Consider the following 25,961-nt stretch of genomic DNA (forward strand, 5'->3'; position numbering starts at 1 on the left):
AGTGTTACTACCCATTTTCCCCCTCCTTCACACCGGTTTTTACCATAAACTTCATCATCTTGAACCTTAAAATTGTCCTCCATTGCTCTAAACTTTCCCTGAATCACTTCCTTCTCTACCCTTGGAAGAACAAGTTCTCTGTTGGGACTTATCTATAGCTGTTCTGGACAAATTTACACCTCTCAAACTGCTCTCAGCTCGTTCCAGAACCCCATGGTAAAATCCTACACTCTGCCTTCTCAAATAAAGAGTTCAAAGAGCAGAATTGTTTATTGTTTATTGAATGCTTCTATATTGCTATTAATGACTGGGGAGTCAATTCAAAGCGGTTTATATGAGCTTCTGTAAAGATGTTACAATACAGAATAAGCATTTTCTGAGATGTAAATATGAAAAAGGATTTGCAAAAGTTAGAGGAATGGTCTAATGTCTGGCAACTAAGATGCAATGCAAAGAAATGCAGAGTAATACATTTGGAGATTAATAATCGAAAGGAGCAATATATGCTGGGAGGTGAAAAGCTGATATGCACGAATGGGGAGAAGAACCTTGGGGTGATAGTGTCCAAAGATCTAAAGGCGAAAAAACATGTGACAAGGCAGTGGCTGCTGCCAGAAGGATGCTGGGCTGTATAAAGAGAGGCGTAGCAGTAGAAGGAAGAAGGTGTTCATGCCCCTGTACAGGTCATTGGTAAGGCCCCACTTGGAGTATTGTGTTCAGTTTTGGAGACCATATCTGGCGAAGGACGTAAGAAGACTTGAAGCGGTCCAGAGGAGGGCAACAAAAATGATAGGAGGCTTGTGCCAGAAGACGTATGAGGAGAGACTGGAAGCCCTGAATATGTATACCCTAGAGCAGTGGTCTCAAACTCAAACCCTTAGTGGGGCCACATTTTGGATTTGTAGGTACTTGGAGGGCCGCAGAAAAAATAGTTAATGTCTTATTAAAGAAATGACAACTTTGCATGAGGTAAAACTCTTTATAGTTTATAAATCTTTCCTTTAACAGTTAAAGGAAAGATTTATAAACTATAAAGAGTTTTACCTTATGGTAGGGCAGACAGGGCAGGCCAGGCTGGGACAGGGCAGACAGGCCTAGTGGCTAGCAGGCAGGTAGGGACAGAGCAGGCAGACCTCCTCCTCCCTGGCATCCCCCCCCTCCAGGGCAGGCAAGCAGGCCTAGTGGCTGGCAGGCAGGTAGGGACAGGGCAGGCAGGAAGGCCTCCCCCATCCCAGGCAGGCCCCCCCAGGCAGGCAGGCAGGTCTCCCCCCTCCCAGGCAGCCCAGGCAGGCCTCCCCCCTCCCAGGCAGCCCCCCTAGGCAGGCTTCCCCCTCCCAGGCAACCAGGTCTCCCCCCTCCCAGGCAGCCCCCCCAGGCAAGCAAGCAAGCAGGCCTCTCCCTCCTAAGCAGGCAGGCCGGCCTCCCCCCTCCAGGCCTCCCCATAGGCAGGCAGGCCCAGCCTCTCCCTGCCCCCTCCATGTTTTTAATTCGGCAGGGCAGGCACCGGCCCCCCTTACCATTTTTTCCCATTTTAGCACCCTCCCTCGCTGGACGCAGCTGCCTGCCTATTCTCTGTCGGTTCCAGCAAGCAGTGACAGCTGATGCGGCTCGAGTCCTCTTCTTTTCCCTTGCAGCAGAGAGGCTGCCCTGTGTGCCGCTCTGCTGCAAGGGAAAAGAAGAGGACTCGAGCTGTGTCAGCCGTCACTGCTTGCAGGGACCAAGCAGGCAGCCGCGACTAGCGAAGGAGGGTGACATAATGAAAAAAGGTAATGGGGGGGGTTGGGTATTCGCTCCATAAGATGCACCCTTAATTCCACGGTGGAAAAAGTGTGTCTTATGGAGCGAAAAATACAGTAATCGCACTAATCTACTTGTATCTAACTCAGCTGTATTGTACTTCAATCTGCTGCACTGTAACTCTAAAGACAACTCAATGTTCCCTTCTATTGAATGATTACTACATCTCCTATCTCTGGTAACTACCTCATAGTATACTGCTTACGTTATATTTCATTGTTTTTACTCCTAAACATAATGTAAACTTCTTGATTTGTAAGTCGCCTTGAACCTAGATAGGCACAGAGCCACCTAGAAATTGAAGAATAACTTAACATCTTTCTGAGCCCCCTCATCACTCTGGTCCAGAGCTTTATATCAGTTTTTACTTTTATGCAAAAGTGTTCTACTTCTCTTTCCTACCTCATCTTTACACATCTACTGAGCCCCTTACAGTCATGCTTACATGCTGTTGCTAATTGGTTATCAATCAATAATTTAGTTCTCAACACAGACAAGATGACAGTTTGTTGGATTTCTGGTGCTTACTGACACCACCACCACCACCCCTCCCTAATCATATATTTTTGCTATCTCGGGGTTATTATCAATTCCCCAACTGTCATTCCACTAGCAAATCTTTCAAGTTAATAAAATTAATCATGTTTTTAAACAAGGATTCTATATTCTATGTACAGAATCCTTATTTGGATTTGTCTCAGATGCATACTCATGCCAATGCTCTTAAGTTCTAAATTCAACTACTGTTACTCCATTTATGCCCAGACCAAACTTCTCCAAACCCTCCATAATTCTGTGGCCAGATCCCTCTGTTGAGCCAATCAATATAACCATGTTACACCTTTATGCCTCCATCTCCAATGTCTTCCATTTCCATTCTATGTAATTCAAGATCCTTAACCTAGTCCATAAGGCCTATTTCTTGGGTTACCCATCATATTTGGTCTAATCTACTGTCCCTTACACTCCCTTCCATATTCTTAAGATCCCTAGATCCTAACTGCATGGCTTTGCCATCCCCTATGGAAGCCCACCTAGAATCCACAAGACACACAACATTTATTTCTTAGCCCCAAAGTTAAAGAATGATCTTCCATCTGCGCTGCAAGCTGAGATTTCTTTCAAAGCAGTTCAGAACTCTTCTGAAAACACATTATTTTATGAAGATGTTTAGTGAGGTGGGCTTGAGTAGATTGGCTCATTGCCTCCAAGATCCCTTCTGCCTACATGATTTGTCCTTCCCCCTTCATTAATGATGGTTTGAATTAGAGAATGACACGGTGACAAAATTCATCACCGTCCCCGTCCCCGCGGGATAACCGCGGGAAACCATCTTCATGTCATTCTTTAAGGAGAGAGGAAAGAATCAGAGTATAATTGGGCACAACCACTGACCCGCAAGCTTTGCTTGAAGAATGCTGGTGTAGAAGGACCGAGGTTGAAATAGACACTAGAAAATGACATGGGATTATTTCCCGCGGTTATCCGCGGGGACGGGAACGGTGATGAATTTTGTCACCGTGTCATTCTCTAGTTTGAATGCCCTGTATGCCTGCTTCTACCTACTGGAATATACAGTTCCTATCTGCTTTTTTGATTACTATTTAAACCGCCTAGTCCTATCCTACAGAATAGGCAGTATAGCAAATATGTAATAAACAATAATTACAACTTAGACATCATGATTAACTTAAAAGATAACCTCACCTTCTCCAGGTCTTGATCTAGCTGCAAATTCAGTTTCAAGCTTATCATTAGTGCCTATAAAATGTGAAAGAAAAATCATAGAATTAAGAAAAGGGACAGAAGGGAAGGTGATGCAAAAGACAAGGAAGAAAATATTAGTGAAAATAAAAAAGCGCACAACATAGAAGTGGAGAAATATAAAAAGTACAGAAAGAGGGGAAAAGTAGTAAAAAAAAAAAAAAAATATGAAAGGTTCAATTTAAAAATTAGCTGAACCTCAGAGTTATTATAGCAAAACTTGCTCTAGTCTAACTTCTGCATTCCTCCAAAATATAAAAACAAAGGAGATACCAGTAGAAATCAGTAGGAAATGCCACTCCAAAAATGCATATAAGTAATTATACCAAAATCGGAATATATTTTAAATTAGACAAAGGTTAAGACAGAAGAAACCTTATTGATACTTTATTAATACATATAAAACAACAAAAACCTGTACATATACAACCACACCAATAAGAAGCAGAAGTCCCAACATGACTATGACCAGTGGAAAATTTTTAAAATAGCAATGCAATCAGTTTCCCAACCAAGAGGAAGATTCTAAAAAACCCGTGTTAAAAAGCGACGGTCTGCTAACGCAGCCGTTCCGATACCAAATCTAAACACCTGAGACATTCTTAAAAAATTTCGCATGCAAATAAGATCGGCAGACAGCAGTAAAGATTTCCTAAATTTGCATGTGACCAGCGTAGAAAAACCGCACTGTCAACGCCATTAAAAACAAACAAACCCCAAAACACAACAGCAGGAGAGAAGCCCACTCTCTCCTGCTTGCATCCGGGGAGAGGCCTGAGGCTCTGATTGGCCCAGATGCCTAAGGCACCACCTATAGGGTGTCCAGGCCAATCAGAGCCTTAGAACTCTTCCCGATGCATTCAGGGAGGAGCCTGAGGCTCTGATTGGCCCAGGGTGTTTAAAGCCCCTTCTATAGAAAGGCCATAGGTGGGGCCTTAAACACACTGGGCCAATCAGTGCCTCAGGCTCCTCCCTGATATATCCCATGATGCACCGGGGTAGGAAATTACCATTTTAGACAACACAGCAGCAGCAACAGCAGCTGCTGAGAAGATGATGTCCACATCCCTCCGGTTCAGCTCTTGAGGTAAGGGGGAGGGGTGCCTGGGGTCCAGTCATGGCAGGTAGTTTACTGCAATTGGAGAGAGTGGGCATCTCTCCTGCTGCCGGAGGGGGGGGAGTGTAGTCAGATTTTAAAAAAAAAAACTTTTAGTGCTGCAGGCAGGAGAAAGTGGGCATCTCTCTTGATGCGGATGGGGAGGTCCTGGCAGGATTTTTTTTTACTTGTGCTACAGGCAGGAGAAAATGGGCATATCTCCTGCTGCAGGGGGGGGGGTCGTGGCCAGGATTTTAGGCAATTTAGCAGTATCTGACACTGACCGGCACCCCTGGGTCACTCACTTTTTTTTGTAGCAAAAAGCGGATGCCGCTTTTAGAAAATGGCTCGGCAATTTTTTAAAAATCCACCAGAGGGCTCATTTCAATGTTGAAGAGCGAATTTGCATGTTAGTGTAGGAGACTGCTAGAATCCTTGCTAAAGAGGAAGATAATCCCCTTTGATAATCCGTTGCTAAACTGCGTACAGGCTAAACTGCAGGAAAACAGTTTAGCGACGGCGTTAAAGCTTTGAGAATCTAGCCCCAAGTGTGCTGTAATCCAATAACAACAATTTAAAAAAATGTGTGAATTCTCACCTTTAGGTATGTATTTTTTCTATCATTTTCTCATTCTGTGCACATCTTTCAGCAACTGGTGCAAAAATACCACTTTGATTCACATAAGGATAATCCTCACAAGGTTTCTCAGGTCTTCTTTTCCTTCTGAGAGTCACGATTGGGTCACAATAGTCCACATATACGGTTGCACTGGATACTTATTCACAGATTATTAGCACCATTTCTCACATTTCATCACACTCATATCCTCGCATCTTTGTCACATTCATTTAAGAACATAAGAATCGCCTCTGCTGAGTCAGACCACAGCTCCATCATGTCCAGCAATCCGCTCCCGTGGCGGCCCCCTAGGTCAATGACCTGTAAGTGATCTATTACTCTAAAGCATTTGTACTGTATAGTACCCCTCTAATTATACCCTTCAATCCCCTTTTCCTTCAGGAATTTGTCCAGTCCCATTTTGAAACCCAAAATCGTACTCTGCTTTACTACCTCCTCCGGAAGTGCATTCCAGGTGTCCACCACCCTCTGAGTGAAGAAGAACTTCCTAGCATTTGTTCTGAATCTGTCTCCCTTCAATTTTTTTGAGTGCCCTCTAGTTTTTGTTGCTCCCACCAGTCTGAAGAATCTGTCCCTCTCTACCTTCTCTATACCCATCATAATCTTGTAAGTTTCTATCATATCCCCTCTAAGTTTCCGCTTTTCCAGGGAAAAGAGTCCCAGCTTCTCCAGCCTCTCAGCATAAGGAAGGTTCTCCATGCCCTTTATCATTTTTGTTGCTCTTCTCTGGACCCTCTCCAGTATCGCCATATCCTTCTTAAGGTACGGCGACCAGTATTGAACGCAGTACTCCAGATGCGGTCACACCATTGCCCTATACAGTGGGAAGATAACCTCTTCGCTTCAGGTAGCGACACCTTTCTTGATAATGCCCAACATTCTGTTAACCTTTTTCGAGGCTGCGGCGCATTGCGCCGCCGGTTTCATTGTTTTATCTACCATTACCCCCCTTTCTAGGTTGCCCTCCCCCAATGATATCCCCCCCATCGTGTAATTGTACATCAGGTTTCCTTTCCCCATGTGCATGACTTTACATTTCTCCACATTGAAGCTCATCTGCCATTTATTAGCCCACTCACTCAGTTTGTTCAGGTCCCTTTAGAGTTCTCTACATTCCTCAACTGTGCTAACCTTACTGGAGAGTTTTGTGTCGTCTGCAAATTTTATAATTTCGCACTTCGTCCCTGCTTCCAGGTCATTAATAAATATATTGAACAAGAGCGGTCCCAGCACTGACCCCTGTGGGACGCCACTCGTGACCCCTTTCCAGTCAGAATAGTGACCTTTCACTCCTACTCTCTGTTTCCTGTTCGCCAGCCAGTTTCTGATCCATCTGTGTATGTCCCCTTCCACTCCGTGGTTCCACAGTTTCCTTGGTAGGCGCTCGTGAGGCTCCTTGTCGAAGGCTTTCTGGAAGTCTAGGTACACTACGTCTATGGGGTCACCATGTCCAATTGTTCGCTTATCCCCTCAAAGAAGTGAAGTAGGTTCGTCTGGCATGATCTACCATTACAGAAACCATGCTGGCTTGTTCTCATCAGCTTATTTTTTTCTATATGCTCATTGATACTGTCCTTGATTAATGATTCGGCCATCTTCCCCGGAACTAAGGTTAAGCTGACTGGTCTATAATTCCCTGGGTCGCCTCTGGATCCTTTCTTGAAGATGGGTGTAACATTCGCTATCCTCCAGTCCTCCGGGATCACCCCTGTTTTCAAGGATAGGTCGCAAATCCGCTGTAGTAACTCAGCTATTTCGTCTCTAAGCTCTTTTAGTATTCTCAGGTGGATTCCATCTGGGCCCGGAGATTTGTCCGTTTTTAGTCTATCTATCTGCTTGAGTACGTCCTCGAGGCTTACCTCCATGCACAATAATTTTTCCTCTTGGTCCCTCTTGAAGAATTTTTCAGGTTCTGATACATTTGATGTGTCCTCTGTTGTGAATACCGACGAGAAGAACGTGTTAATCTGTCCGCCACCACCTTTTCTTCCTTTACCACTCCCTTCCTGTCTCCCTCATCCAGGGGTCCCACCTCCTCCCTCGCCGGTTGTTTTCCTTTCACATAATGAAAGAATGGTTTAAAATTCCGTGCCTCCTTGGCAAGTCTCTCTTCATACTCTTTTTTCACTGTTCTGACCACGCGGTGACATTCTTATTTAGGACCCCTGAAGACGGTTTGTTGAAACACGGACCATGTTGGGCCTACAACTTCCAACGCATATGTGGATTCTTTGATTGTGAAACACTTTGATTGACTTAATAAAATCCTGCATCACAGACATTGTTTCCGCAGTGTCTTCTTTGGTTGTAATCCTTTACTGCAGAAACTGTTGGGTTCTTTGTTTATTTCTTTGTTGACTTCGTCTCCATTAACCCAACATGGCCTTTTCCACCTAGGATCATGTATTGAGTTTTCCAGAAGAACGTTTGAGGAATCTCTTGCAAGCCATTGAGATTGATGATCCAACACCACTGACTCTTAGAGACATGGAAATAAATCATATTCCATAACCGAGAGATTATAAGAACTGACCTCCTCTATGCTTTCTTGTTGAAATATTACAGAAAACAAATGATTCTCAGAGGCTTAAAATCACAAAAGGCCCTACAATGTTCACTGATGACCAGGATATTTTTAAGATAAATGGAGTAGCATTCTTAATAAATGGTCACTAGATTTGATGATCCTGCTGATAGAAACATCTAAGCACAAATCTGAGAAAATTAGATCAAAATTTGAGAAAGAATTAGAATATGTGAAAAATAAAGACGATCATTTTGAAACAGTCATACATGATGTGAACTTGAAAATGACAGAATACAAAAGAGAAATTAAGCTAAGAAAATCAGAAAAGTTCAAACATGATATCATGGACTACCAAAAGGGCAATATATATTCGTGAACAATGGCTAAAATTAATTCTAGGCAGAAACAACCATACAGATCCTCCTCCAAAAACAAAAATCTACAGAGTACCATAGCTCCATTTCAATCACAAAATAACATAAGTACACAAGATCATGGCCGCAAGTGGATCAGAAGTTGCTCAGATGAGTATTATGCCTCTTCTTCTACCAGTTCCACCACATCTAGAACACCAGCAGCATCCAGTCCTTTTTGCAAGAATCAAGCTGTAAAAGATAATGATTTCTTAAACCTCTTATGGACATCCAAAGAGCTCAGACTGAAACAACAAAATACAGAATCAAACATCAATCAGGATTCAAAAACAGGGAGAGGCATATCTTCCACAATCAGAGGCACTGGTAGAAGAAATTCCAATTTTTAATTTTTCATCCATTATACCGACTCCTTAACATACTGCTGTATTGCAAAAAGGCCTCTCTTTTGTACCTACCACCAAATACGATTCGTTTCAGACCAGAATTGATCTTTTCAAATTTAAGCGAAAATTAGATTCATCATTTTTTCAATAATAATGAAAACATTAACACACATACAAAGATCAGTCCATTCTCAAGAGGAAATAAAAATGGGTCCCCCTCCAGGCAATTGTGATCCATTAATTAATACTTTTTACGAATGTGTCCTTAGAGATATAGATAACCTTGAGCAATCTAAATACAGCTATAGACCTAGACATAACCTGAGTAAATTAGAAACAAAGGTCATTAAGAAGCTAAGATCAAATCACAACATTGTGTAATCAAGCCCACAGACAAGGGAGGAGGCACTGTCATTTTAGATGGGATAAAATAGATCAATAAAGTGAAGAGATAAATGGCAGGGAATATTGTTTACCAATTGAAACATCCCACAAATGGACTTCTATTAGAAATTAAAGAGTTAGTAGAAACAATGCACAAAACAGGGGTGCTTACACTTAAAGAGATGCTCTTCTTGATTAACGAAAACCCATTCATTCCTACGATATACATTCTTCCAAAGATTTACAAATCATTAACTGATGTACCAGGAAGACTCATAATCTCTGCCAATGGTTCCATTTTGGAACCTTTATCTGATTTTGTTGACTACTTCCAAAGGCCATTCATTCCAATCATTAGATCATATGTATGGGACTCATCTCATATGATCTCAAGTCTTGATGATTTTGAAGGGGATCTTGATGATATATATCTGGTCCCCTTGACATCAAGTCCTTGTACACTAACATTCCACAATTTGCAGTGATTCAGGTTATCAAACAAACTTTTGAAAAACAGGACCACATAAAACAGAATACCTAATTGCCCTGACTCAGAACTTTTTTTGTTTTGAAGACAAATTTTATTTACAGATAAAAGGAACAGCAATGGGGGCATCTATGGCCCCAGATGTAGCCAATTTGTAACATCCATTTACTACCATCTGAGCCAGGAATAGAGGAGCAGTGACAGAGGAACTGTTTTTATTTTACTTATTATTTGCCCTTTATTGCTTTTACTTCTTTATTTATGACTTGATTTTGTACTTTGTAGTTTCTTTTTATCAGTCTCTTTATTATCTCTTTAGTATGTTAATAAATGTTTTTTCAGGTGCTTTAGCTAGATTGTGAGCCTTATGGACAAATAGGGAAGTTTCAAGCACTTAAACTGCTTATTGTAAGCCACATAGAATTGTAGGATATGTGACCAATAAATATTTGACTAAATTCATATTATATTAAAAAATTGGACTATCCTTGAATTACACAAATGCTTTAAGAATGCCAAACCCATCATTGCATTGATACATAACAAGAATCTTAGAGACAAGCTTGTGCTATCAACTTTGCCAGAGGTCTATTCTGAACAGAGCAATCATAAGGGATACCACTCTTGTGGCTCATGCTCAGTATAAAATAGTAACATAGTAGATGACGTCTGATAAAGACCCGAATAGTCCATCCAATTTGCCCAACCTGATTCAATTTAAATTTTTTAAAATGTTTTTCTTCTTAGTTATTTCTGGGCAAGAATCCAAAGCTCTACCCATATTGTGCTTGGGTTCCAACTGCTGAAGTCTCCGTCAAAGCTCACTCCAACCCATCTACACCCTCCCAGCCATTGAAGCCCTCCCTAGCCCATCCTCAAACAAATGGCCATATACAGACACACACCGGGCAAGTCTGCCCAGAACTGGCCTTAGTTCTTCCATATTTATTATTATTTTCTGATTTTAGATCCTCTGTGTTTATCCCACGCTTCTTTGAACTCCGTCACCATTTTCCTCTCCATCACCTCTCTTGGGAGCACATTCCAGGCATCCACCACCCTCTCTGTAAAGTAGAATTTCCTAACATTGCTCTTGAATCTACCACCCCTCAACCTCAAATTATGTCCTCTGCTTTTACCATTTTCCTTTCTCTGTTCCTTGTTCTACGTTAATACCTTTCAAGTATTTGAACGTTTGAATCATATCTCCCCTGTCCCTCCTTTCTTCTAGGGTATACATATTCAGAGCTTCCAGTCTTTCCTCATACGTCTTCTGGCACAAGCCTCCTATCATTTTTGTCGCCCTCCTCTGGACCGCTTCAAGTCTTCTTACATCCTTCGCCAGATACGGTCTCCAAAACTGAACACAATACTCCAAGTGGGGCCTTACCAATGACCTGTACAGGGGCATGAACACCTTCTTCCTTCTACTGGATACGCCTCCCTTTATACAGCCCAGCATCCTTCTGGCAGCAGCCACCACCTTGTCACATGTTTTTTCGCCTTTAGATCTTTGGACACTATCACCCCAAGGTTCTTCTCCCCATTCGTGCATATCAGCTTTTCACCTCCCAGCATATATTGCTCCTTTCGATTATTAATCTCCAAATGTATTACTCTACATTTCTTTGCATTGAATCTTAGTTGCCAAGCATTAGACCATTCCTCTAACTTTTGCAAATTCTTTTTCATATTTTCCACTCCCTCTTGGTGTCTACTGTTACAAATCTTGGTATCATCTGCAAAAAGGCATACTTTTCCTTCTAACCCTTCAGCAATGTCACTCACAAACATATTGAACAGGATCTGCCCCAGCACTGAACCCTGAGGGACTCCTCTACTCACCTTTCCTTCCTCTGAGCGACTTCCATTAACCACCACTCTCTGGCATTTGTCCATCAACCAGTTTCTAATCCAGTTCACCATTTTGGGTCCTAACTTCAGTCCTTCAAGCTTGTTCAAGAGCCTTCTATGAGGAACCATGTCAAAGGCTTTGCTGAAATCTAAGTAAATTACATCTAGCGTATGTCCTTGATCCAGTTCTCAGGTCACCCAATCAAAAAATTAAATCAAGTTCGTTTGGCACGATTTACCTTTTGTAAAGCCATGTTGCCTCAGATCCTGTAACCCATTAGATTCTAGGAAGTTCACTATCCTTTCTTTCAGCAACACTTCCATTATTTTTCCAACAACCAAAGTGAGGCTTACCGACCTGTAGTTTCCCACTTCATTTCTGTGACCACTTTTGTGAATAGGGACCACATCCGCTCTCCTCCAATCCCCCGGAACCATTCCCGTCTCCAGAGATTTGTTAAATAAGTCTTTAATAGGACCCGCCAGAACCTCTCTGAGCTCCCTCAGTATCCTGGGATGGATCCCATCTGGTCCCATCGCATGGTCCACCTTCAGTTTTTCAAGTTGTTCATAAACACTTTCCTTTGTGAACAGCACAGAATCTACTCCATTTTCTTGTGTTACTTTGCCAGACAATCTTGGTCCTTCTTCAGGATTTTCTTCTATGAACACAGAACAGAGACTGAGAAGAGACATGATTGAAACATTCAAGATACTGAAGGGAATAGACTTAGTAAATAAAGACAGGTTGTTCACCCTCTTTCCAAGGTAGGGAGATGAGAGGGCACTCTCTAAAGTTAAAAGGGGATAGATTTCATACAAACGTAAAGAAGTTCTTCTTCACCCAGAGAGTGGTGGAAAACTGGAATACTCTTCCGGAGGCTGTTATAGGGAAAAACACCCTCCAAGGATTCAAGACAAAATTAGACAAGTTCCTGCTGAACCGGAACGAACACAAGTAGGGCTGGTCTCAGTTAGGGCACTGGTCTTTGACCTAGGGGCCGCCGCGGGAGCGGACTGCTGGGCATGATGGACCACTGGTCTGACCCAGCAGCGGCAATTTTTATGTTCTTATTTGTTTAGCACATTTGCTTTTACCTCATCACTCTCAACATATCAGTTCCCAGCATCTTTTAGTATAGCAATTCCATTTTTCATCTTCTTCTTTTCACTGATATATCTGAAAAAAATTTTGTCTCCCTTTTTTTACATTTTTAGCCATTTGTTCTTCTGCTTATGCTTTCACCAGACATATCTCTCCCTTGGCTTCTTTCAGTTTCACCCGGTAGTCCTTTCTGCACTCCTCTTCTTGGGTTTTTTTATATTTCAAGAACACCAACTTTTTTGCCTTTATTTTCTCCACCACTAGTGTGAAGAACCATGTCGGCTTCCTTTTTCTCTTCTTTTTATTTATTTTCTTCACATAAAGGTCTGTAGCCATTATTATCGCTCCTTTCAGCTTAGACCACTGTTTTTCCACTTCTCTTATGTCGTCCCATCCTAACAGCTCTTTCTTCAGGTACTCTCCCATTTTATTAAAGTCCATACGTTTGAAATATAGGACTTTAAGTATCCTGCGGCCACTCTCCACTTTAGCCGTTATATCAAACCAAACCATTTGATGATCACTACTTCCCAGGTGAGCACCCACTCAAATATTAGAGATAATCTCTCCATTTGTGAGGACCAGATCCAATATTACTTTTTCCCTCGTGGATTCCGTCACCATTTGTCTGAGCAGAGCCTCTTGAAAGGCATCCACAATCTTCCTATTTCTTTCCGATTCCACAGATGGAACATTCAAGTCCGCATCCAGCAGGTTGAAATCTCCCAACAGTAGCATCTCCTCTTTCCTTCCAAACTTTTGGATATCCACAATCAGATCCTTATCAATTTGCTACGATTGAGTCGGAGGTCTGTAGACTACACCCATGTAGATAGAAGTTCCATCTTTTCTTTTCAGAGCGATCCATATCGCTTCTTCCTCTCCCCAGGTCCCTTGCATTTCAGTCACTTGGATATTGATCTTTACATAGAGAGCTACTCCTCCACCTTTTTGACCATCTCTGTCCTTCCTAAAAAGATTACATCCCGGTATGCTTGCATCCCATCCATGGGATTTACTGAACCATGCCTCTGTGATAGCGACAATATCCAAATAATAATAATAATAATAACAGTTTATATACCGCAATACCGTTAAGTTCTATGCGGTTTACAAAAGATTAGTGGAGTACAAGTTGAGTTGACGTACAAGTTGAATTAACATAAGGGATGTGGGGAACAATGGGGAGAAAGGGCAAGGGAGGGGAAAGAGGGAAGTGGGTCAACCATCTAGGTATTTCAGGAATAGGTGGGTTTTGAGGCGTTTCCTGAATACCTCATAAGTGGTGGGCAATAGGAGTTGTTCTAGGTCTTTACCCCATAGAGCAGCCTGATGTGAGAGAAGATGCTCATGGTGTTTTTTTAGTTTGCATCCTCTAACCGGGGGAGAAACGAAGTGCGAGTGGGAACTTCTCTTGTGTTTGTTGGCTGAGAAGGAGAATAGGTCAGTGATGTATTTAGGGGTTAGACCGTAGAAAACTTTAAAACAGAGGCAGGCGAATTTAAACTTTACACGAGCTTCCATCGGCAACCAGTGTAGCTGTTTGAAGTATGGGGTCACGTGATCGAACTTCTTTAGACCGAAGATTAGTCTGACCGCAGTGTTTTGCATTAGTTGTAATCGTCGCATATTATTTTGGGGGATTGCTAAGTAGACGATGTTACAGTAGTCGAGTTGACTTAATACGAGGGATTGTACCAAGATTCTGAAGGCAGAGTTATAAAAGTATGCTTTAATGGATTTAAGTTTCCAGAGGGTGAAAAAACTCTTTTTGATTAGGGAGTCCACCTGATCTTTCATGGTGAGGCATTGGTCCAGAGTTACACCCAGTATTTTAATGGTGGGCTGTATGGGGTAGTTATGATTGTTGATGTCTAGTGGGGTTTTGGTGTCAAGAGGGCGCGGTGAAGCGATAAAGAATTTTGTCTTCTCAGTATTGAGCTTGAGTTTGAAGTCTGTCATCCAATGTTCCATCAAGTTTATGGCTTCTGATGCTTTTGGAATTGTTTCCGAGATGGAGTTGGCAAATGGGATAATAATTGTGAAGTCATCAGCGTAACTGAATAATTTTATCCCCAGCTGGGTTAATTGAATGCTCAGTGAGGTCATGTAGATATTGAAAAGCAGAGGGGATAGTGGGGACCCTTGCGGAACGCCGGATGGGTTGCTCCAGGTGTTGGAGAGATCATTGTTGAAGCGAACCTGATAGGTTCGGGACGAAAGGAAACCATGAAACCAGTTTAGCACTTCGCCTCTAATGCCAATAGCATCTAGACACTGTAGCAAATTCGCATGGTCTACAAGGTCAAAGGCAGAGCTCATGTCGAATTGCATGATCAGGGCACTGAGGCCTTTGCTTAAAAGTAGGTGCAAGTAATCTAAGATGGCCGCAATTACCGTTTCTGTGCTGAAAAGCCAGATTGAGTCTCATGAAGGAGTGAGAACTGGTCTAGATATTCCATTAATTGGGAGTGTACCAGCCCCTCCATGATCTTTACAAAGAGTGGTATGGAAGCAATTGGTCTGTAGTTGGAAACTAGGGTTGACGATTCTTTGCTATTTTTTAGGATAGGGGTTATTATTATGTGGCCTTTGTTGGTGAGGAATTTTCTGTTTTTCAGGTTATGGGCTAAGTAGTGCAGTAGAGATAGTTTAAATTCAAGTGGTGCCGCTTTCATGATTTCCGGGAGACATGAGTCCAGGAAGCAGTATGATTTGGAATATTTGTTGTATAATTTGGTATAGTTATTCCAATCTATGTCTTGAAATGAATCCCAGAACATGTCTGCGGGGGTTTCATTTCCTTGTGTGTTAGCTATATGGTGTTCATTAGGTTCTTCTGTTGGGCAACTGTTTCTTAGTTTTTTAATTTTTGAGTCAAAGTGCAGGGCTAGGTCGTTCGCCGAGGGTAATTTAAAGTTGTGTGTGAGGTAGAGTGTAGCGGGTGGTGTCAAATAGGTTAGTAACCAGATTGAACAGCTCTTTTGTATTAACTCCTCGTGAGTTGTTGCAGGATGAATTGATTTTGTTTGAGTAAAATGCTTTGCGTTTATCTTTTATTAGTTGTTTGTAGGTTTTTATATTGGCTCTCCAATTATTACGGTCTGATAATTCTCCTGTTTTTTTCCATTTTCTTTCTAGACGTCTGGCTAACTGTTTCATTTTTAAGAGATCGATGTCGAACCATTTGTTATATTTATTTGCATTACTTTTACTGGTATGTTTAGGTGCAATGTTGTCTAAAATGCAGGTGCTGGTAGTGGTCCAGTGATCCCAAAAATCAGCTACTTCCTTTACCTCTGCTTGTAGTTTATATTGCGCCCAGTAGTTATCTGGGTTGATGTGGCCTCTCGTGAGATGTTCTTTTTTTATTTTTGGTTGGGTAATTTGTTTTCGTTGGAACCAGATTAGCTTGAAGTAGAAAGTGAAGTGATCGGACCAGATGTCGTGGCACTAGGTGCCTCCTGGTAATGAGATGGTGGGGTCTGGGAGTTCCTTTGTGGACATGGCTACTACGTCTAGATGGTGGCCTTTTTCGTGAGTTTGTGCGGAGGGAGGGAGGTTGTAATTAAGTAGGGATAGGAAGTTTTTGAATTCTTTTGTGTCTGTGTTGTCCTCTTCATCGAGATGTATGTTTATGTCTCCTGCAATAATATTGTAGGAGGAACTAAGAGAATTGTGTATGACGAATTCGCAAAAGTCCTCTTTGGCTTTTGACCAACTTTTCGGTGGGACGTAGAATAGTATGCATGAGAGGGAATCTTCTAAGTGGATGCTACTGATTTTACAGGCTAGGATTTCTAGTTGGTTGGATGTTTTGGAGTCCATATGTTCGAACTCGAATCCTTCTTTGAGAAGAATTGCTAATCCTCCTCCATTTTTTCCCTCGCGGTTTAGTGTAAGGATTTTGAAATTGTCAGGAAGGAGATCGGTAATTATTGGCTCATCTTCAGACAGTAGCCAAGTTTCAGTTAGAAAGAGGCAGGCTATTTGCTTGCTGATGATCCAGTCTTAGATTAGAAAGGCCTTGTTCCTGACTGATCTAGTGTTAAGATAAGCACATGGGATAGTAATGGATGTAATGGGATTGGTTTGGGTTATGGTTCTTATGGGTTTTACTACCCTTGTTCTTTTTTTGCAGGTGCGTTGATGTGTTCTTGTGTTTGAGATAATGCTAATGTTATATGTATTGTCTTCTTATGGAATGGAGATGTGCGTGGTCGATAAAGCGGGGAAATGGGTAAATTGTAGTTGAGGGTAGAGAGTGTGAATCTCTTTGATGCTAATACTTAGCATGTAGAGTATTAGTAAGAGGTTCATGGTTGGATTGTAGATGGGTTAGGGTGGAAAAGAAGATAAGTTAAGTGGAGGTTGGTTTTGAGACGTCTCTGACCGTATAGCGTCTAACAGTGCATGCGTCTAACAGTGCATTCGTCTAACAGTGCATTCGTCTAACAGTACATACCATTAAGTTCTTCATGCATCTAATAGTGCATGCCATTAACATTAACAGTACTTGTCATTAACAGTTTTCATGCGACTATCAGTAACTGTTCCTAGCGACACATGCGTCTAACAGTACATGTCGTTAATATTAACTATGCATGAGCCTAACGGTTTTTCATGCGACTATCAATACCTGCTCCCAACAATGCATGCGTCTAACAGTATATGCTATTAAGTTCTTCATGCGTCTAGCAGTGCATGCAATTAACATTAACAGTACATGCCACTAACAGATTAGCATGCAGTTTAACATGCCACTAGCAGTTTAACATGCGACTTTCTGTATAAATTTTTTATTTATACTCGCACGCCAAATCTGCCTCTAACATCAGGGCTTGCAGATGATGAACTTTGACGCTTAGACTGCAAGCATTTGTGGTCATTGCTTTCCAGCTATTTTTCAGAGGTAATCTCCTTTTTGTATAGTTTTTTGTTTTGTTTCACTTTCCGTTGCTGATATTGTTTACGTTGCAATTTTTACTATCAACACATCTTGTCTTTTGCTGGGGGTGGTCTCTATAATTGTCCTTCATACATACACCACCCCCACCTTCTAGTTTAAATGCCTAGAAACATATTGTTTAAACTTCTCCACAAGGATTCTTTTTCCTGCTGTAGTAATATGTAGCCTATCAGTACAATATAGTTTCTTGTCCTTCCATGTATTACCCTATCCTCCTATGTACCTGAAAGCCTTCTTGATGACACCAGGCTTTGAGCCATCTATTAAAGTCCTCTGTGTTTTTTTACTCTTTACTCTCCCTTTCCATATGCAGGCAGTACTTCAGAAAAAGCTATAGTCTTTTAAAAAAAGGTTTCAAGCTCCCAAAAAGCTTTCTGCGGTGCAAGTGTGGAGTTGTTGGCCAGGTCATTTGTTCTCAGATGGATAACAACATCGGTGTTAAAATCCTTAGTTTCTTCCTTAATTATAGTCAGTATTTGCCTGGAACTCCTGATAACTGAGGTTCCTGGAAGAAGACATTTCACTATTTTGGTCTCCTCGCTTTGTGTTCCAAGGTTAATGCCTCTGATGATGGAATCCCCCCAACAGCAACAGTTTCTGTTTTTGGCTTTTTTATTTGTGCTTAGGGTGCACTCGTTCTCTCAAGTTACCTTCATTGGTTCCAGTCCCACATCCCTTCTGTTTTCTTGGTATCGCAGTGCATTAGTGGAGCAAAGGAATTCTGTAGAGGTAATATTTGTGAAGGTGGATGTTTTTGTGTTACATGTCACATTCTTCCTGAGCCTATTTTGATTCATTTATTCCTGGGCAGTTTTATTCTTTGAGGTAAAGGTAGAGGTGGTATGTAAACACTCTATACAAATTTTAACATTCATTCATCCAAGGACTGACAAACAATATAAATTAAACTTCAACAGCACATGTAGCACCAAAAATGTCATTTACTTAATTATTTGTCCATGTAGACTTATTTATATTGGCAAGACAAAAAGTAAAATACTTGCATCATAGAACACAGAAGCTGCATTCTGAGGAATGTTTTGTCCGTGCTGCTTGTCAGATATTGGCAAGAGTTGGATCACACTATAGATGACCTAAAATTTTTCATTTTCAAGGCTTTCAAAAAAAAAAAAAATAAAAAGATGGAGAGGAGGATATCTCAACACCTTACTTCTCCAGGCAGAACAGAGAGCTGTCTTTGAAGTTAACACCATGCACCCGGCTGGTCTCAACTCTGAAACTGATTTTATCACCTTTATGTAAAATACTTTATGCAATTTATTCAAAACACTAAACAATAGTCCCCTATCAAAGATATACATATTACATCACCACAAGCCAAAGAGGGACCACCAACTCCTTTGGTATTATTGTTTCATCCTTCCCCTCTCTACACGGTATTCGCTATGCAGGCAAACTGGGAAATTCCCTTCTCTTCAGAATCACAGGTCTTTGGAACGACCTTACTACCCCGCTGCAGAACCTGGGCTCCCTCCAATTATTCCGCAAGCAACTGAAAACCTGGCTTTTCACTAAAATGTAATTCTATCCCCCCTTACTCTTCTCTTCTTTATAAGTTCATGTAAACCTTTTTTTTTCCTTCTCTTCCTATATTTTAAGTTCTTGTAAACCGTGCCGAGCTCCACATCCGTGGAGATGATGCGGTATATAAACTTAAGGTTTAATTTAGTTTACTTCCCTTTTTTTTCTTCTTCTTCTTCTGACCACATGTTCTAATTTTACTGCTTATTATTGTATTTGTTTATGTTTTTATGAATAATTGGCATTTACATTTCATTGTATCCCATCCTTTTTAATTGTACCTAAGGGCTCCTTTTACAAAGGTGCGCTAGCATTTTTAGCGCAGGCACCGATTTAGCGTGCGCTACCCGAAAAACTATCGCCTGCTCAAGAGGAGGCGGTAGCGGCTACCACGTGGCATTTTAGCATGCGCTATTCCGCTCATTAAGGCCCTAATGCACCTTTGTAAAAGAGCCCTAAGTCTTTATTCTACTAGGTGTTCAAAATCATGGTATTTACTTTTATAGGCATCACAATTATTTTTCTGTCTTTATGAATAATTGGCATATATATACATTTTATTGTACCGAAGTTATTATGTTTTTATGCATCATAAATTATTTTACTCTATTTCACAATCATTCTCAGGGTTTAAATGAGATTATTATTAAGATGATCATATTTTATATGCCCAGTATAGAGCCATTATGCCATAATTCTTCTTTACCCTCATTTCATTTTATCGTCATTCATTAAATGTTTGCAATGCAATGTTTGTAATGCCTACACGTTTGCATAATTTGTACATAATTCCATTGTTACATTTATTTATCATCTCATAAGTATTACATTCATTTCATTTCATCTCATCATCACATAACTACATTTTACTTGTTCTATTTTACTTTCTGTCTGTCAGCAAAAGTTGTCCATCAGCCACATTTCACCTACTAAACTTCTTTCTTCTTTTTCTCTTTGCTTATCATCAATATTCCCAGAACATAGTAGGTTTCTCATCAAGGCCATTATACGCCACACTTTCAACACACACTTCACTCTAAAAATTCTTCTGCTTTTTGGTGGCCGGCAAAGGATAGTCCTTCACACACTGTACTTTATCTGTCAGGGGTTTGACCTGGCCTCTCCCAACCACATAACCAAGGTATTTTACTTCCTTCTGCCCCAAATAATATTTCTTTGGGTTAATTGTAAAACCTGCTTTCCTCAGGGCTTCTAGGACAGCCGTCACATGCTCCAGGTGCTGCATCCAACTTGGGGAGTATATCACTATATCGTCTAAATAGGCCTCCGCATAGTGGTGATGCCCCCTTAGGACCTCGGTGATTCCTCTTTGACATGTAGCTGCAGCGCCGTGAAGTCCAAATGGCATCCGCTTAAACTGGTACAAGCCATGAGGGGTACTGAAGGCTGTCTTGGGTTTGGCGCTGGGAGACAGGGGAATCTGCCAATATCCCTTTGTTAGGTCCAGGGTGAAGAGATATTGAGCTTGCCCCAGACGATCCAATAGGTCATCCACCCTGGGCATAGGGAAGGCATCAAACTGCAACGCACAGCCTCTGGTCTGGTCCCTGTAGTCCACTTTCTGGATCAGATTTCTCTGAGCTCTCCGGTCTCCAGTAGTCAAGATAAAGTCTCTCTGGCTCCGGTTTCCGGTTCCTCGCTATGACTGCTTCCGGCTGCTTGTCTGGTTGCACTCCAAGCTGTACTTGTCCTTCTTGGAAATCCACAGACAAAAGAGTCCCAAAGCAGTCACTTGAACCAAACAAAAAAAAATATTTTTTGTAAATTTCTCAAAACCACTAGCAGGGGGCACAAGATCCCACTTTTGACATCACTTGTCGCGCAGCCGGTACCGGGTCCTGAGGCGAATACCGGGCTGAGCGCAATCGCTGATTCTGGCGTGCCCTCAAAAGGTGAAAGCCCTGCTGGGAAAATAATGTTCTGGGAAAATAATAGTCAGAAAAGCAAAAGTTCCTCAAACACAATAAGGCTACAGTCCAGCCACTGTTCAAATAAAGAAGGCTTTATTTGGTAATTAAGCCAATGTTCAAACATGTATCCAAAATAAGGGGAAAAAAAACCCCAAACAGTTCACCTGTTCTGGCTAGTAGCCCTGCAGCCCTTCAGGCTGCCGGGTCAACACATGGCTGGCCACACCCTTGCCTCAGGGTAAGTACAGGAATTCCCGTACTGGCTTCTTTAAAAAAAAAAACCCATCCAAAATTGGTAAGTATTCCACAGTCCATGCAATCACAAACTTGTCCCTGCAAAGCTCACTGTGCCTGCCTAAATATAGTCAGGCTTCCCCTACCAACCCTAGTAAGTTGGTGGGGGTGGGGAATTGCTGAATCCACTATCAAAACAGCCTTATAGGCCCCGCAATCCCAACCCTTTGGATCTTGTGTAGATTCTGCCCCACAATCCCCACTGTAGCAATCAGTGGCTTGAAATTTCAACAACAGAAAAAAAACACCACAATACAAAGTCCTTTTCAGGCAGGGCAGCCTTTCCCTTAAATGGTCTCTTAAATTCCCCAAACAGCCAGCAAACACACAGTTCCTTCTTTCAAAACTCTGTACAGTTGAAAGCTTTTCCAAGCAAAAGAAATAAAAGGAAAATCTTAACTCTCATCCATCTGGTCATCAACTGGTTCCAGTGCAATGTCCAAAGCTTCCTCCGGCCTCAGGCAGTCTGGCTGGTTTACAGGTAAGATTCCTCTGAATCCTGCATTTTAAGTTCATTATCTTGCCTGGCTTCTGGAGCACCTAGCCATGGGTCGGTTTCCTCTGCTGGCTCAGCCCTGTCTCTACCTGGCTTGCACTGCTCCACCTGCCTTGCTCTTTGAGAGCCACGCCCAAGCATGTGTGGGGGATAGGCAGGCTTCAGTTTTCCCTGGGTTTTCTCCTGCTCTGCAATTAGTCTCAGCAGGTGTGTGCCTAAAGGGGCTGTTTCTTAGGCTGTGTCCTAACAGTGACTGGCCTAGGTTTAAAGGAGTTTTTGTCCTCATAATGTCCCAACTCTTCCCAAGGCTCCTGGTCTTGGGAAACCTCCCCACAATCTGAGTCCTGCTCCAAGCAAGTTGGAGAGCTGCTGCACTGATCAGCTCTCTTCAGCTTCAGGACTAAGTTCCTATGCTTTCTAGCTGGAACAAGGCTAGCTGTAGTGCTGGGCTTGTGACAAAGTAGATGATTCTTAAAAAATATATATATATATACAGTGGTGCCTCACACAACGAACTTAATTGGTTCCAGGAGCAAGTTTGTTATGCGAAAAGTTCGTTATGTGAAACACGTTTTCCCATAACAATACATGTTAAAAAAAATAATTCGTTCTGTAGCATAAAATATGCTAAGATGACATAAAAAAAGATAAATTTTTTATTATTTTTATTTAGATACATCTAAAAACATAATTGTTTTTTAAAACAACACACATTTTTTAAATTTAAAGACAGACTAAGTAGAGTCTAATTTTACAGTGAGAGAGGGCAGAGTCTCAGCGGCAAAAACTGGGACTTAACTGTTCATTTTTTTTTTTTTTCTAGCATCGGGGAAGCGGCGAGAGTAGCTCCGCCCCCCCCAACGCATCAGCAGTAGGCGCCGGGCCCCTGCGAGCCGACGGTCCGCCACTGCACAGGGAGCCAGGCGGAGAGAGGGCAGTTAAGCGCAGTGCCTGCGCGGAAGGATGCAGCTCGGGCGACTTCGTTGTGTGAAACGAAGTTCGTTGTAGGAAGCAAGACATGAAGTTCGTTGTGCGCAGCGTTCGCTGTGCGAGGCGTTCGTTATGCGAGGCACCACTGTATATATATATAAATATATATATATATATATATATATATATACAGTGGTACCTCGGTATACGAGTGCACCAGTTTGCGAGTGTTTTGCAAGACGAGCAAAACATTCGCAAACTTGGTGCCTCGTAAACCGAGCTTGCCTCGCTGTACGAGCACCCCCCCCCCCCGGCGATCCGGCCTCCCCCCCCCCGCTTGCATTGCCCCCCCTCCACCGCGATCCTACTTCACCCCCCCCCATCCCGAGCAGTCAATGACACCCTTTACCCGACTTGGCACCAGTGCCGGTGCCCGAAGATCCTCCCTCTTCTGGTGCGGCATGGGCTGGGCGGTGCGTTGGAGATCCTCCTTCTTCTGGTCTGGGCTGGGCTGGCTTTGAGCATTTGCACATGCTCAAAGCCTTCTGGTCTCGCTCTCAATCTCGGAGAGAGCAAGACCAGAAGGCTTTGAGCATGCGCAAATACTCAAAGCCAGTCCAGCCCAGCCCAGCCCAGAAGAAGGAGGATCTCCGACGCACCGCCCAGCCGCGCCAGAAGAGGGAGGATCTTCGGTGCCAAGTCGGGTAAAGGGTGTCATTGACTGCTCGAGAGGGGGGAAAGTAGGATCGCGATGGAGGGGGGGCAACGCGAGCGGGGAGGGAATGCCGATTCGCAGGGGGGGAAGCTGGATCGCGGGGAGGGGTTTGGAACAGCGTCGGATTCCTCAAGGGGGGGGAGAATGGAGCAGCGCCGGTAGCCTTGTGGAGGGGGGGAAGGAGGTGGAACCAATCAAAGCAGTTTCCCTTACTTCCTATGGGGAAACTTGCTTTGATATACGAGCAATTTGGTTTACGAGCATGCTTCTGGAACAAATTATGCTCGTAAATCAAGGTTCCACTGTATATATATATATATATATTGGACGTATTTTTCGAGAATGAACTTTGGACATTTCTGACTTTGAGCAACTAGCACCTTAGGCCCAAAACGGACTTAAGAGTAGCAGCTTTTCAAGATTTCACCACATTGTCCTTCTAAGGACAGGTGTTTTAATTAGGTTCTGTGCGTTGATGACCCTCTACATCTTGGACCCCTGACGAATGAGTGTCTTCTGAAACACGGACCGTGTTGGATCCCGTGTACTCACACAAGAGGACCATTTGTTTGAAAAGCTACATTGCATCTTTTTTAATAAAGATAAGACTTTTATACCTTGTACATCGGTTCTGCAGTATTTTTCTTTTGTTTTGTTATGACTTCTTTACTGCAGATTATTTTATTTTGCCATGTTGAAAGTCTGCAAAGAGTTTGGACATTGGCAGAAACAGTTCAGCCGGTGGCAGTAGTGGGTGTGGAACAGGTTTCTGCAGCCCAGGCGAAAATCTCCTGTATCTTCTGCTGCACCAGTAGTTACTGCTACTACACCATTAACAACCTTTTCACCACAAAACATTGTGGGGACAGAGTATGTTCTGTGCGGGGTTAACATTTTAGCAAAAGGGGTTCCTTTAAAAATCAAGCAGAAGATATGGAATCTCGAGTTTGACATATTTACACTTCTGATTAGGATGACACTAGCACAAGAGGAGACAATAAGGTTCATAGCTGTCAGGTCAGGGAGAGAAAGCCAAAAATATACAAGTACATTGCAAATTGGACTTCTGCTTTTTACATATACATGCATTCTGCTTCATTTTTTCAATCAAGTTCCTTATATTCAACTTGATGTACTTTATCTGTTCTATGTATTACTTCTTTCCCTGCCATGCCAGTGTTTTCTGCATTATATTGTAAATGCTTTCTGTCTTTATCTGTTTTTTAAGTCCATTATATTGTAAATGCTGTCTTTATCTGTTTTTAAGTCCATTTAAGTTCATTATTCATAACACATCTCCATGTCTATCCCCACTCTTGTAAATTTCCCTTCAAAGTCTCAACCATGTAAACAGCACCCTAATTTGTAATTTTCCTGGAAATGTCCAGTTATCTTCTTTTGTAATCCGCCTAGACTGCAAGGTACTGGCGGAATAGAAGTCACTAATGTAATGTAATGTATTTTATCTGTATCCCATGTATTAGCTCACCTTGTTGTGAACCGCCTAGAACTTTTTCGGTATGGCGGTATATAAGAATAAAATTATTATTATTATTATTATTATTAGTGGTAGAGAGGGAGCCCAAAGATAGCCATTACCTAATACGATACCAAGACACTATTACCAGGGCACATAAACAATATAGTGGGTGGGCAGGCTTGGCTAAACTATGATATTAAATTTAGGAAGAGCATGACCGAGGACCCATCAATATTGTGGTGATACAGGGTTGTCGACATATGGCTCAATGAAATGACCCTCTTTCAACCATTCAATACAGATTGTGGCGTGAACTTAATCCCAGAAGAGTGGTCCCTTTTCCAGTAGGAAGTTGTGCAGGCAATTTAACAATGCGCAGTGCACATGGGATATTTACAGATTACAGCATGCCTGCTCACAGTGCGAAGATCTGCACCCAGCATCTCAATGCAGAAATAGAAGGAATCACAGAGCACAGCCTGCAACTCAACACGGTCGCTTTACCCTCCAGGCCCATATACCAATTAGTCTAAAAGCCATGTTGTCATGGCTGGTACAATACTCTCTGTGTGAGCAGGCTGAACAACTGTGAGAGGGTTTCAAATATGATTTCAAAATACCATTATCAGAAGCAGTTCCATGTGCTGCCCAGATACCTCGCAACACGGGGTCTATCAAGCTACACAAGGAATTAGCAAAAGAAAAGGTCAACAAAGAAATCAAGTTGGGGAGGGTGGCCGTTCCATTTGCAACCCTCTCCCCTAAAAGACATGGTTTTGTCATTCCTGGGCATGGACCCCAAGAAGGAGCCAGGAAAATATTGCTTGATCGATAACCTGTCCTACCTAGATGGCTCCTTGGTGAACTATTTCACAGATCCTCGGTCTATGTGTGGTGAATTACTCATCCATTGACCAGGCCATTAGAATGATTATGCAGGTAAGGCCAGGTGCCCATCTACCGAAAGCCGATATTGAATCAGAGTGCAGGCTGCTAGCGGCCCACCCAGAATTGTTTCAGTTACTTGGATTCTTGCTGGATGGGGCCTTCTACTATGATAAATGCTTACTCATGGGCTGCTCGATATCCTGCAGATATTTTGAGCTGTTCAGCACATTTACTCATTGGGTAGTGGAGCAGGTGCTGGGATACCAGTGTGTGTGCATTAACCTGGACAATTTCCTATTCAT

At 42.3% G+C, this 25,961-nt stretch overlaps 1 protein-coding gene across 2 annotated transcripts in view; it reads right to left on the bottom strand.

The window, feature by feature from the left end:
• EXD3 (exonuclease 3'-5' domain containing 3) overlaps positions 1-25,961 on the bottom strand; it is a 411,655-nt gene that overhangs the window by 239,392 nt on the left and 146,302 nt on the right. For both annotated transcript variants that reach the window (XR_004540939.1, XM_033961769.1), the window contains exon 7: positions 3,505-3,558. Coding sequence is in view for 1 of the 2 variants with exons in the window: in XM_033961769.1 (XP_033817660.1) it covers positions 3,505-3,558 (54 nt within the window). In the remaining variant the exon portion in view is untranslated. The remainder of the gene's footprint in view (positions 1-3,504; positions 3,559-25,961) is intronic.

Source organism: Geotrypetes seraphini, chromosome 10 (genome assembly GCF_902459505.1).
Source record: "Geotrypetes seraphini chromosome 10, aGeoSer1.1, whole genome shotgun sequence".
NCBI lineage: Eukaryota > Metazoa > Chordata > Amphibia > Gymnophiona > Dermophiidae > Geotrypetes > Geotrypetes seraphini.